Here is a 13,667-nt window from a genome sequence, read left to right as displayed (position 1 = left end):
AGGTAAATCAGGAGCCCATTTTGTTCATTAAAGCTCAGAGTAGCCGGGCACGGTGGCTGAAGCCTGTTATCCCAGCACTTTGGGAAGCTGAGGCGGGTGGATCACGAGGTCAAGAGATCGAGACCATCCTGGCCAACATGGTGAAACCCCGTCTCTACTAAAAATACAAAAAATTAGCTGGGCATGGTGGTGCGTGCCTGTAATCCCAGCTACTCAGGAGGCTGAGGCAAGAGAATTGCCTGAACCCAGGAGGCGGAGGTTGCGGTGAGCCGAGCCCGTGCCATTGCACTCCAGCCTGGGTAACAAGAGTGAAACTCCGTCTCAAAAAAAAAAAAAAAAAAAAAAAGCTCAGAGTAAAATGTAGAATTCAAATGCACCTCTAAATAAGTGTTTATGGCCGGGCGCAGTAGCTCACGCCTGTAATCCCAGCATTTTGGGAGGCCGAGGCGAGGGGGATTGCCTGAGCTCAGGAGTTCAGGACCAGCCTGGGCACCACAGTGAAACCTGTCTCTACTTAAAAAAAATACAAGCCAGGCGCGGTGGCTCAAGCCTGTAATCCCAGCACTTTGGGAGGCCGAGGCGGGTGGATCACGAGGTCAAGAGATCGAGACCATCCTGGTCAACATGGTGAAACCCCGTCTCTACTAAAAAAATACAAAAAACTAGCTGGGCGTGGTGGTGCATGCCTGTAATCCCAGCTACTTAGGAGGCTGAGGCAGGAGAATTGCCTGAGCCCAGGAGGCGGAGGTTGCGGTGAGCCGAGATCGCGCCATTGCACTCCAGCCTGGGTAACAAGAGCGAAACTCCGTCTCAAAAAAAAAAAAAAAAAAAAAAAATACAAAAATTAAGGCGGGTGTGGTGGCCTGCACCTGTAGTCCCAGCTACTTAGGAGGCTGAGGCAAGAGAATTGCTTGAACCCAGGAGGCAGAGGTTGCAGTGAGCCGAGATTGGACCACTGCACTCCAGCCTGGGCAGCAGAGCGAGACTCCGCCTCTTAAAAAAAAAGAAAGTAATTACTTCTTTTACAGTAAGATACACTGTCAGGACTATCTTAATTTTTAGCCTGAACAAAAGACTCGAAATCAAACACTGAACCCTTGAATTAACCATGTGACCTTCAGTAAGATACTTAACCTTTCAGAATGTTGATATCTTAAGATTGAGACCATGTCTATTTGAAGAGACTTGTAGTTTGCGTGTTTGGTAAATAGATGAGATTTAACTTTGCTTTAGGTCTCATTAATGTCTTCTTTTGACATAAAATGAAGTACTTATATTTTGTAAAGATTGTGGAGATTTTAATTACAGTAATTAATATTAAAACCTGAAAGAACAATGAAGTGTGAGCTCAAAAAAATTTTTTAAATGAGTTATGGCACTTCAATAGGAGGCTAAGTAGATAATTTTTAGGAAAGTATACTAGAACTCTTTGCCCAGGGGAACAGTGAAATGAACTGTATTGACACATAATAAATTAACTGATAGCTTTCTCTTTTGAAATGCACATTAAGTAAAACATGCAAGATGAATTGATTCCTACTTTAAGCAGTCCTTTTTTTAGGTAGATTCATCCTAAATTATGGATTTACTACTTTTTCTTATGTGATAAAGGATAATAGTTGACATTTGTAGCCTCTGCTTGCATGATGGAATTGTCAAGTGGAATCTTCCTTTGCGATACAATATGCTTTGGTGATTAAAAGGCCTGGGTTCAGGTTTTTTGTTTCATATTTTTGAGAGAGTCTTGATCTGTCACCCATGCTGGAGTGCAGTGGCACAATCTAGGCTCACTGCAACCTCCGTCTCCTGGGTTCAAGCGATTCTCCTGCCTCAGCTTCTCAGGTAGCTGGGATTACAGACACCCACCACCACACCCAGCTGATTTTTGTATTTGTAGTAGAGACCGGGTTTCACCATGTTGGTGAGGCTGATCTCAAACTCCTGACATCAAATGATCCACCTGCCTGGGCCTCCCAAAATGCTGGGCTTATAGGTGTGAGCCACCGTGCCCAGCCAAGGTTTTTGTTTTTATTTTTTTTAGTGAAACAGACTCACGATATTGCCCAGGCTAGTCTCAAAATCCTGGGCTCAAGCAGTCCTCCCGTCTTCCCCATCAGCCCTAAGCCTCCCTAGTGACTGGGACTACAGGTGTGTGCCACCACACCCAGGTACTTTTTGTGTTTTTTGTAGAGATGAGGTTTTGCCATGTTGCCCAGGGTTCAAGCCCTGGACTCAAGCAGTCTTCCCACCTCAAGCTCCCTAAGTACTGAGATTACAGGTGTGAACCACCATGCTCTGTTGGGTCTTGCTATATTGCCCAGGCTTATATCAAACTCCTGGCCTCAAGCAATCTTCCCACCTCTGCTACAAGACCTTTGATGCCATTTTACTATTGTGAAATCTTCATAATCTTTAATTTTCTATTCAGTATACTCATCTATAAAACAGTGAAAATTACTTCATAAAGATTGTCTTGGCAGGGCTCGGTGGCTCACGCCTGTAATCCCATCACTTTGGGAGGCTGAGGTGGGTGGATCATGAGTTCAGGAGATCAAAACCATTCTGGCCAACATGGTGAAATCCCATCTCTACTAAAAAATACAAAAAATTAGCCAGGTGTGGTGACACGTACCTGTAGTCCCAGCCACTCGGGAGGCTGAGAGAGGGGAATTGCTTGAACCTGGGTGGTAGAGGTTGCAGTTAGCCAAGATCACCCCACTGCACTCCAGCTGGGCAGAGGAGCAAGACTCCATCTCAGAACAAACAAACAAAAAGATTGTCTTGAAGTACATTAGGGTCTTTTAGTTGCAAGTGACAGAAATCCAGTTCAGACTAGCTTAAACAATAAAAGAGAAGGCTGGTCTCTGACATGGTTTAGCTCAAACGGTGTTATCCTAGGCTTTCTCTTAAACTACTGCTTTTCTTTTGTTGGCTTTACTTTCCGATAGACTGTCACCAGATGGCATCTCTAGGTTTATTTGTTTAATTTACTTTTTGGAGACAGAGTCTTGCTTTGTTGCCAAAGCTGGAGTACAATGGCATAATCACAGCCCACTGCAGCCTCTGCCTTCTGAGCTCAAGTGATCCTCCCACCTCAGCCTCCCAGGTAGCTGGGATTACAGGCGCATGCCACCACACCCAGCTAATTTTTGTATTTTTGGTAGAGATGGGTTTTCACCATGTTGCCCAGGCTGGTCTCGAGCTCCTGACTTCAAGTGATCTGCTTGCCTTGGCCTTCCAAAGTGCTAGAATCGAGCCACCATGCTCGGTCTCTAGGTTTATTCTTTGTAATTAGCAATCTTAGAGAAAATTGCTGACAAGCACGTGCGCACACACACACACACCTCTGTTTCATATAGGTCAACCCCAGGGTTACATTCAAATCTCTAGTCTTTTTTTTTTTTTTTTTTTTTTGAGACGGAGTTTCACTCTTGTTACCCAGGCTGGAGTGCAATGGCGCGATCTCGGCTCACTGCAACCTCCGCCTCCTGGGTTCAGGCAATTCTCCTGCCTCAGCCTCCTGAGTAGCTGGGATTACAGGCACGCGCCACCATGCCCAGCTAATTTTTTGTATTTTTTAGTAGAGACGGGGTTTCACCATGTTGACCAGGATGGTCTCGATCTCTTGACCTTGTGATCCGCCCGCCTCGGCCTCCCAAAGTGCTGGGATTACAGGCGTGAGCCACCGCGCCCGGCTCAAATCTCTAGTCTTGTTGAGTAACAGGAATTTTTTTGTATATTCTGGGTATTACACCCTTTTCACGTATATTATTTGCAAATTTTTTTTTCCATTCTGAGTTGTCATTTTATTCTCTTGATAGTGTAAGTTTCAGCTTTTAAATGTAGGTCTTTGATTCATTTTGAATTAATTTTTGTACATTATTTAAGGTAGGTTTCCAACTTCATTCTTTTTTTTTTTTTTGTCTGAGACAAAGTCTGGCTCTTTTTGCCCAAGCTGGAGTGCAGTGGCATGATCTCGGCTCACGGCAGCCTCCACCTCCTGGGTTCAAGTAATTCTCCTGCTTAGCCTCCCAAGTAGCTGGGATTACAGGTGTGTGCCACCACGCCTGGCTAATTTTATATTTTTAGTAGAGACAGTGTTTTTTCAAATCAACAGGAACTTGGAAAAATAAAATAAAAGAACAAAAGAGACAGGGTTTCATCTTATTGGCCAGGCTGGTCTCAAGTTCCTGACTTCAACTGATCTGCCTGCCTAAATGTCCTGAAGTGCTGGGATTACAGGCGTGAGCTACTGTGCCTAGCCCCAACTTCATTCTTTTACATGTTAATATCTAGTTTTCTCAGAATCATTTGTTGAAAAGATTGCTATTTTCCTATTGAATGGTTTTGGCACTCTTGTTTTCGAAGATTAGTTGACCAAATATGTGGCCATTTATTTCTGGACTCTATACCACTGATCATGTCTATCCTTATGTTAGTATCATACTGTTTTTTATTTTGTTTTGTTTTGTTTTTTGAGACGGGGTCTCACTCTGTCGCCCAGGCTGGAGTGCAGTGGCGCGATCTTGGCTCACTGCAACCTCCACCTCCTGGGTTCAAGCAATTCTCCTGCCTCAGCCTCCTTAGTAGCTGGGGTTACAGGTGCATGCCATCACAACCAGCTACTTTTTTTGTGTTTTTAGTAGAGACGGGGTTTCACCATGTTGTCCAGGATGGTCTTGAATGTCTGATCCCGTGATCCACCTGCCTCAGCCTCCTAAAGTGCTGGGATTACAAGCATGAGCCACCATGCTTGGCACACACTGTTTTAATTTTTGTAGCTTTGTAGTAAGTTTTAAAATCAGGAAATCCTGATTTTTTCCAGCTCTGTTCTTCTTTTTCAAGATGATGTTGGTTGTCCTTGACTTGCATAGAGTGACGTCTGGTTGGTGCTGCCCATCTCATAAAAATCAGGGAAAAATCAATGCCTTATTTATTTCAGCTTGGCTTTTGGTCATGCCTATTCCTGGTTTATGCCTTGGACACATGGGAAAAAAGATTGTGTTGGCTATTTGGGATCTCTTAAGATTTCATGTGTATTTTAGAGTGATTTTTTTTCTATTTCTGCAAAAACTGTCGCTGAGACTTTGTTATGGATTACATTGAATCTGAAGATCACTTTATATGACTCAAGGACATCTCTTTTTTTTTTTTTTAAAGATCACTTTTGAGAGTATTGTCATCTTAGCAATATTAAGTCTTCAATCCATGAACCTGGCAGTCAAGTCTTTCCATTTATTTAGGGCTTTAATTTCTTCCAGCAGTGTTTTGTAGTTTTCAGTTATGAGTCTTGCCGTCCATGGTTAAATTCATATCTAAGTATTTTATTCTTTTTTGATATTATTGTAAATGAAATTGTTAGCTATGCACAGTAGTTTATGCCTGTAATCTCAGCACTTTGGGAGGCTGAGATGGGAGGATTGCTTGAGCATGAGAGTTCAAGACCAGCTTAGGCAACGTAGTAAGACTTCATCTCTACGAAAAATGAATGTGAGCATAGTGGCTCACACCTGTATCCCAGCTACTCAGGAGGCTGAAGTGGGAAGATTACTTGCTGCAGTGAGCCGAGATTGTACCACTGCACTGCAGCCTAGGTGACAGAGTAAGACCCTGTCTCCAAAAAAAAAAAAAGAAAGAAAAAAAAAAACCAGCAATTATTTCCTCAATTTTCTTTTTGGATTGTTTATTACTAGTTTATGGAATAAGTTGTATAACTTATTATTTTTGTATGTTGATTTCGTGTCTCTCAACTTTGCAAAATTTGTTATTTTGTGGATTTTAGTACTTTTTTTGATCCCCACATGATGGCAGAGGATCAAATGAGATGCATGTGAGAACTGTTGTCAAGCAGTTCTATGTATGTCAGAGTTATGATTTCTGGTACATGATGCAACATGTAAAACCAGGTGACTGGTAGGTTTGTGATCAGGGATCCCAAATTCAATACTTTATTAGGCCATAGGGCTTTGTTTTTTGTTTTAGTTACTTACTTTTGAATAGGTAATAAATACACAGTGAAAAACATTCAACAGCCATAAAAAAGTATATAGTAAAAAGTAAACCTCCGAATTCTGTCCCTTAGTCACCAAGTTTTCCCTCCCAACAGCAACTCTAGCATAGTTTCTTATGTATCTTCCCAGAGATATTCATGTTACACACAAGCAAAACGTGTATATCTATACGTATATATGTCTACACAGACACACAGACATACACATACAATATTTTACATGAACTGCTGTCCTTAAAGGCATTTGAGTTTGCCCCTCAGCTTATGCTACAGTTGTGTAACCTAGCATGAAGACCTGTCATAATTATTTTATGTATTATATATTAATATTTGCTTTAATCATTTTCTTTTCAGTTTTGATGAAGCAAGAGCACAGAGAAGAGATTGATTTGTCTTCAGTTCCATCTTTGCCTGTGCCTCATCCTGCTCAGACCCAGAGGCCTTCTTCTGATTCAGAGCGCCCACACGACAGTGTACTGTCAACACAGAGAACTTTGGTTTGTTCCATCCCACAAACATATGCATCCATGGTGACCTCATCCCATCTGCCACAGTTGCAGTGTAGAGATGAGAGTGCAAGTAAAGAACAGCATATGATTCCTTCTCCAGTTGTACACCAGCCTTTTCAAGTCACACCAACACCTCCTGTGGGATCTTCCTATCAGCCTATGCAAACTAACATTGTGTACAATGGACCAACTTGTCTTCCTCTTAATGCTGCCTCTAGTCAAGAATTTGATTCAGTTTTGTTTCAGCAGGATGCAGCTCTTCCTAGTTTAGTGAATCTTGGCTGTCAACCACTATCATCCCTACCATTTCATTCTTCAAATTCAGGCTCAACAGGACATCTCTTAGCACATACACCTCATTCTGTGCATACCCTGCCTCATCTGCAATCAGTGGGATATCACTGTTCAAATACAGGACAAAGATCTCTTTCTTCTCCAGTGGCTGACCAGATCACAGGTCAGCCTTCTTCTCAGTTGCAACCTGTTACATATGGTCCTTCACATTCAGGGTCTACTGCAACAGCTTCCCCAGCAGCTTCTCATCCCTTGGCTAGTTCACCACTTTCTGGGCCACCATCTCCTCAGCTTCAGCCCATGTCTTACCAGTCTCCTAGCTCAGGAACTGCCTCATCACCGTCTCCAGCCACCAGAATGCATTCTGGACAGCACTCAACTCAAGCACAAAATACAGGCCAAGGGGGTCTTTCTGCACCTTCATCTTTAATATGTCACAGTCTGTGTGATCCAGCTTCATTTCCACCTGACGGGGCAACTGTGAGCATTAAACCTGAACCAGAAGATCAGGAGCCTAACTTTGCAACCATTGGTCTGCAGGACATCACTTTAGATGATGGTAAGTTCATCTGTGGTATGTTCTTGATGTAGTGAAGATTCAGGAACTTAATTTTCCCAAGTGTCATAAAAAAGTTATTGTGGATTGCTTATTGGCATATGGTTGGGCCTTTAAATAAATTGTTATTAGAAATATATGTTAATATATAACTTTGAGGATAGCTATGAAAATCCATGCCTTAGCATCTGTTTTACCACTAATACCTGTTGCTGAATAGGGCATCTTTTCTTCCAGAATATATAGTGAGATCACAGTGTCTAGACAATGGAATTCAAGGCCATTAATTCCATAAACATTGCTGAATGCTGTCCTTTTGAAAGATGGAGCTAGATACTGGGAATATGAAGGATGTATTAAGATAGAGTTCTTGGCCGGGCATGGTGGCCCACGCCTCAAATCCCAGCACTGTGGGAGGCCAAGGCAGGTGGATCACTTGAGGTCAGGAGTTCGAGACCAGCCTGGCCAACATGGTGAAACCCCATCTCCACTAAAAATTAAAAAAAAAAAAATTAGCCAGGCGTGGTAGCACATGCCTGTAATCCCAGCTACTCAGGAGACTGAGGCAGGAGAATTGCTTGAACCTGGGAGGCGGAGGTTGCAGTGAGCTGGGATTGTGCCACTGCACTATAGCCTGCATGACAGAGCGAGACTCCATCTCAAAAAAAAAAAAAAATAGAGTTCTTGTCCTTGAGAAGATTTACACAAGTTAAGAACCTGTACCATAACAGCTTGCTGAGTCAGTCGGTGGTATTGGTACAAGATGCGACTAGTTTACTACTGCTACTGCTGTAGTTGTTGGCACAGGATAAAAAGAAACTATATATGTATAAACATAGCAAGTTGGTATGGAAATTTCTGCTTTTGTGAAATCAGTAAATTCTAGAGAATCATGAATATTTAGTCAATAATTAAAAATTGTCCAAGACAGGATTTTAAGGTAACAGTTTTAGAATTTATTCTTGGCTTTATCATGTATATGATAGTGAAATTTAGTCTAAATAGGAATTCAGTGAAAGCTACCTAGAGCTGTTGTCCAATATAAAAATTGTAGGGCCAGGCACAGTGGCTCACACCCGTAATCCCAACACTTTGGGAGGCCAGGGCAGTTGGATCACCTGAGATCAGGAATTCAATACCAGCCTGGCCAACATGGTGAAACCCCATCTTTACTAAAGATAAAAAAATTAGCTGGTTGTGGTGATGGGTGCCTGTAATCCCAGTTACCAGGGAGGCGGAGGCAGCAAAATTGCATGAATCCAGGAGGTGGAGGTTGCAGTGAGCCAAGATCACACCTTTGGACTCCAGTGTGGATGACAAGAGTGAAACTCCATCTCTCAAAAAAAAAAAAAAAAAAAAAAAAAAATTGTAAAGATTCTGAAACATGGATATAGAATTTTAGCTTTCTCTCTGATTCTGTATTAATTCACTCTAGGAAAATAATTGTAGATTAACCATCTCCTTTTATAGATCCGGAGAGACTGAGTTTACTACTTAGTTGCAAAGCTGGTATTCCAACTCCCAAGCACAAGGGGTAAGGAAGGTAAATGAGATTTAGCATCCCATCTTCTGGGACTTTCCAGTCAGACTAGTATATAACTGGTTACTTACACAGTGTAGTGGGTCTAAGTCTCTATAACCAAGGTATAAAAGAAACACATTAAGAGATTAACAGACAAGAGGCTGGGCACAGTGGCTCATGCTTGTAATCCCAACACTTTGAGAGGCTGAGGCATGCAGATCACCTGAGGTCAGGAGTTTGAGACCAGCCTGGCCAACATGGTGAAACCCAGTCTCTACTAAAAATACAAAAATTAGCTGGGTGTGGTAGTATGCACCTGTAATCCCAGACAAGAGCAAAGATCCATCTCAAAAAAAAAAAAGACCAGGAGCTATAGTGCATGTAGTGCATGCCTGTAATTCCAGCACTTTGAAAAGCTGAGGTGGGTGGATCACTTGAGCCCAGAAGTTGAAGACCAGCCTGGGCAACATGGCAGAACCTCATGTCTACAAAACAAAATACCAAAAATTAGGCAGACGTAGTGGTGCGGACCTGTAGTCTTAGCTATTCTGGAGGCTGAGGTGGGAGGACCACCTGAGCTGAAGAGGTTGAGGCTGCAGTGGGCTGTGATCATGCCACTACACTCCAGCTTGGGTGACAGAGTGATATCCTGCCTCAAATAACAAAAAAGATCAGCAGAGATATGTAACAGATTTCACAGGAAGGATTCAGTGCAGCTTCTGTGAGTAGGTGACATTTGAGCCAAGTTTTGGAGGAGGAATGCAGTTGGCTGTCTGCATGCATAGGTTCCACACCTTGGATTCAACCATCTATGGATTGAAAATATTTGGGGGGAAGAAAATGGATGGTTGCATCTGTACTGAACATGTACATACAGACTTTTTTTCTTTATTCCCTAAATAGTATAATATTACAACTGTTGCCATAGCATTTACATTGTACTTGGTATTATAAATAATCTAGATAGGATTTAAAGGGAGGATGTGGGTAGATTATTTGCAAATACTATACCATTTTATATAAGGGATTTGTACATTCATGGATTTTGGTATGGGGGAGTTGTAAAACCAGTCCCCATGGACATAGTCATTTTTCAGGACTGCCCGTGTACAATCAAGTCATGCATTCTCAAGTTCAACGGTTACCTGGTGGAACTCACATGTAAGAAAAGCAGCTGTGGTCTCAGCGCTTTTGGAGGCCAAAGTAGACAGATTACTTGAGGCTAGGAGTTTAAGACCAGCCTGGGCAACATAGCAAGACCTCATCTCTACCAAAAATCCCCGCAAAAAGTAGCTGGGTGTCCTGTTATGTGCCTGTAGTCCTAGCTACTAGGAAGACTAAAGTGGGAGGATCACTTGACCCCAGGAGTTCAAGGCTGCAGTGAGCTGATCACATGCTATTATACTCCAGCCTGGGTAACAAAGTGAGACCCTGTTTCTAAAAAAATTAAAAAGTCCACATATGCAGATTTCACATTCAAGAATATTGTTTTTTAGATCCATGTTTGATTGAAACATGGATCTAAAAAATGTGAAATCTGTGTATAAGTGGACCCAGGCAGCTCAAAGCTATATGGTTCGAGGGTTACCTGAGTATGTTTTCAGTAAATGAAGATCAGGGGCACATCAGATAATATAGCAGAAATAGAGAAAGATATGTTTGTTAGGGAAGGATATGTCTGTGGTGGGGTGAGGTATGGCACAGGGGTGGGGGGGTGAGGTATGGCACAGGGGTGGGGGATGGGGGTGATTGGTATTGTACGGTACAGGATGGTTTTAAAGCCATGAGGGGACATGCCAGGTCATTTGTGTGTAAACAGAAGGTATATGTGTAAACTAGAGCAACACCAAAAATTTGCATAGCATTTTTCTATATATTATGTAATCCCTAACTTTCCTCAAACTCTGAGGTAGATAGTAACATTTACGGAGTTGGACTTTTGAAAGATCACACAAGTAGTAAGCAGCAGAGCTGAGACTGGATCAGTCCAGTCTTTTTCTTGTGGCACTATAGCTGCCTCCCAGAAACAGCAGGCCATGGTGGTTAGAAAAGAACTCTGTACCAAACGTAATCCCTCAAGGCTTTTCTAATTCCTGGAGAATATTCTCTAGAAATGCATGTGCAGAATTTCACTGCATTAACCCATGTTCACAACTACATCTAACCTATCACACTGTGTTGGGAGTACTTGAGGATTCTGGTATTTAAGCATTTTGTCTTGCTCTGTGCACAGCTGGCATAAGTATCACTCCCTACTTAATGATGAAGCCAAGAGGTAGAGAGCAGGCTGCTATTTTTATGCAAAACAGATTTGAAATAAAGCCTTCTGCAAATACTGACTTTTAAAATGTTTCTTGTTTCTTCTTTTAGCGGTTTTCAACTAACTCTTCACATTGCTTTTCACCCTGAAACAAAGAGTGAGACCTTGTGTCACTCATTTGTGATATACATGAAGATAGGAGATTTATTGAGTGGATCTTTAAGGGCATTTCAGTTCATTTTCTTTACCAACGAAGATATTTTTTCCTTCTAAAAAGAGCCCAAAGCTAGAACCTGCTCTTTCTAGTTTACCACAAGTTGAGAGATTTAGGGGTGGAGGGTAGGATAGACAACAAATGAGAATTTCTAGAAAAAATTTGTGATAATTTACTTCATTGCTTGATTATATGAAGATTTGTTGCAAAAACAGAAGATCTAGAAAGGTGAGGTCTGTAAGGGCAGCTGTAAAAGCAATTTTATTTTTTCTCTGTTTATTATGTAGGCCATACAAGCAAGAAAAGGGCTGGGTGTGGTGGCTCACACCTGTAATCCCAGCACTTTGGGAGGCCGAGGTAGGTGAATCACCTGAGGACAGGAGTTCGAGACCAGCCTGGTCAACATGGTGATACCCTGTCTCCACTAAAAATACCAAATAATAATAATAATAATAATAATAATTAGCCAGGGATGGTGGTAGGCACCTATAGTCCCAGCTACTTGGGAGGCTGAAGCAGGAGAATTGCTTGAACCTGGGAGGCAGAGGTTGCAGTGAGCTGAGATCCGTGCCATTGCATTTGACAACACTCCTGTCTCAAAAAAGAAAAGAAAAAAGAAAGGTTCCCAGATTGTAGGACAGGAACTAGCTATCAGATTTGCTCATTGCCACCCTTCAGGGGACTTAATAGAAGCTCTGTGCTGCCAAGCAGTAATTACAGAGGGGGAAGAGCAGGATACAATGGTGTGCACCTGTAATCCTGGCGACTTGGGAATGCAAGATGGGAGGATCACTTGGGCCAGGGAGTTTGAGTCCAGTCTTGCCAATATAAGGAGACCCTGTCTCTAAAATAAAATTAAAAAGAAATTAAAAAGAAAAAAATAAAATTAAAAAGAAAAAAAGAAAGAAAAAGAGGAGGGAAAAAAACTGAAACGCACTTTTTATTTTTTTGTGATGGAGGTCTTACCCTGTCACCCAGACTGAAGTGCAATGGTGTAATCTTGGCTCACTGCAGCCTTGATTTCCTGGGCTAAAGGGATCAATCTTCCCACTTTAGCCTCCTGTGTAGCTGGGACTACAGGCATACACCACCACACTGACCAATTATTGTTAAAATGCCCCTCTGAACATCTTAGATTATTGGCTGCGTAATTTTTGCAAATTGAATTTTTGATGCTTGATGCTTAATTTGAGCTCCAAAATGATTTTTTTTTTTTTAGACGGAGTCTCTATTGCTTAGGCTGGAGTGCAGTAGGGCAATCTTGGCTCACTGTAACCCCCACCTCCTGGGTTCAAGACCTCAGCCCTCCAAGTAGCTGGGACTACAGATGTGCACTACCATGCCCAGCTAGTTTTGTTTTTCGGTATTTTTGGAGATGGAGTTTTGCTCTTGTCTCCCAGGCTAGAGTGCGGTGGGGCAATCTCGACTCACTGCAACCTCTGCCTTCCAGGTTCAAGCAATTCTCCTGCCTCAGCCTCCCAAGTAGCTGGAACTACAGGTGCCTGCCACCATGCCCAGCTAATTTTTGTATTTTTTAGTAGATATGGGGTTTCACCATGTTGGCCAGGCTGGTCTCAAACTCCTGACCTCAGGTGATTCGGGGGATGCCTCCCAAAATGCTGGGATTACAGGTATGAGCCACCACACCCAGCCAATTTTTGTATTTTTTAGTAGGGACGGAGTTTTGCCATGTTGGCCAGGCTGGTCTCTGACCTCAGGTGATCTGCCTGTCTTGGCCTCCCAAAGTGCTGGGATTACAGGTGTGAGCCACCAAGCCCAGCCAGAATGAATTTTTGATATTTTAATTATGATACTTAGATTTGCCTTAGAAGGTAAAATTTCTAGATGCTTAGAAAATCCTAAAGTTCTGCAGACTTTTAATGTAAATTCAAATTAACCAGGCATAGTGGTGGGCTCTTGTAATCCTGAGGCAGGGAGAGTTGCTTGAACCCAGGAAGTGGAGGTTGCAGTGAGCCGAGATTGTACCACTGCACTCCAGCCTGGGTGACAGAGCAAGAGACTTAGTCTCCAAAAAAAATAAAAAGGAAAAAACCTTTAATGTAAATTCATAAAGTAAAAATTAAAAAACCCATATATCTCATAGACCTTAAACTCCATAGCACTGAAATATCTCTTTTCTTTTTTAAATTTATTTTTTGTAGAGATGAAGTCTTGCTATACTGCCCAGGCTGGTCTAGAACTCATTGCCTCAAGTAATTCTCCCACCTAGGTCTCAGAGTGCTGGGAGCCATCATACCTAGCCATATGTCCCCTTTCTGGTTAGCTTTATTTATTTTATTTC

General features: G+C 42.2%; 1 protein-coding gene and 1 non-coding gene across 5 annotated transcripts in view; both read left to right on the top strand.

Annotated features, from left to right (window-relative positions):
- Window positions 1-13,667, top strand: part of NFATC3 (nuclear factor of activated T cells 3) — a 183,215-nt gene that overhangs the window by 134,065 nt on the left and 35,483 nt on the right. For all 4 annotated transcript variants that reach the window (XM_010346827.3, XM_010346828.3, XM_074401630.1 and 1 more), the window contains exon 9: window positions 6,365-7,372. In XM_010346827.3, the coding sequence (XP_010345129.1) occupies window positions 6,365-7,372 (1,008 nt within the window). The remainder of the gene's footprint in view (window positions 1-6,364; window positions 7,373-13,667) is intronic.
- On the top strand, window positions 4,857-4,990 carry LOC120362242 (small nucleolar RNA SNORA48). Its single transcript, XR_005578202.2, has one exon. It is a non-coding gene; the product is annotated as a small nucleolar RNA SNORA48 (small nucleolar RNA).

Source organism: Saimiri boliviensis, chromosome 1 (assembly GCF_048565385.1).
Source record: "Saimiri boliviensis isolate mSaiBol1 chromosome 1, mSaiBol1.pri, whole genome shotgun sequence".
In the NCBI taxonomy this organism is placed as follows: Eukaryota; Metazoa; Chordata; class Mammalia; order Primates; family Cebidae; genus Saimiri; species Saimiri boliviensis.
The sequence above is the reverse complement of the archived record's forward strand: the minus strand, read 5'-3'. Positions and strand labels throughout refer to the sequence as shown.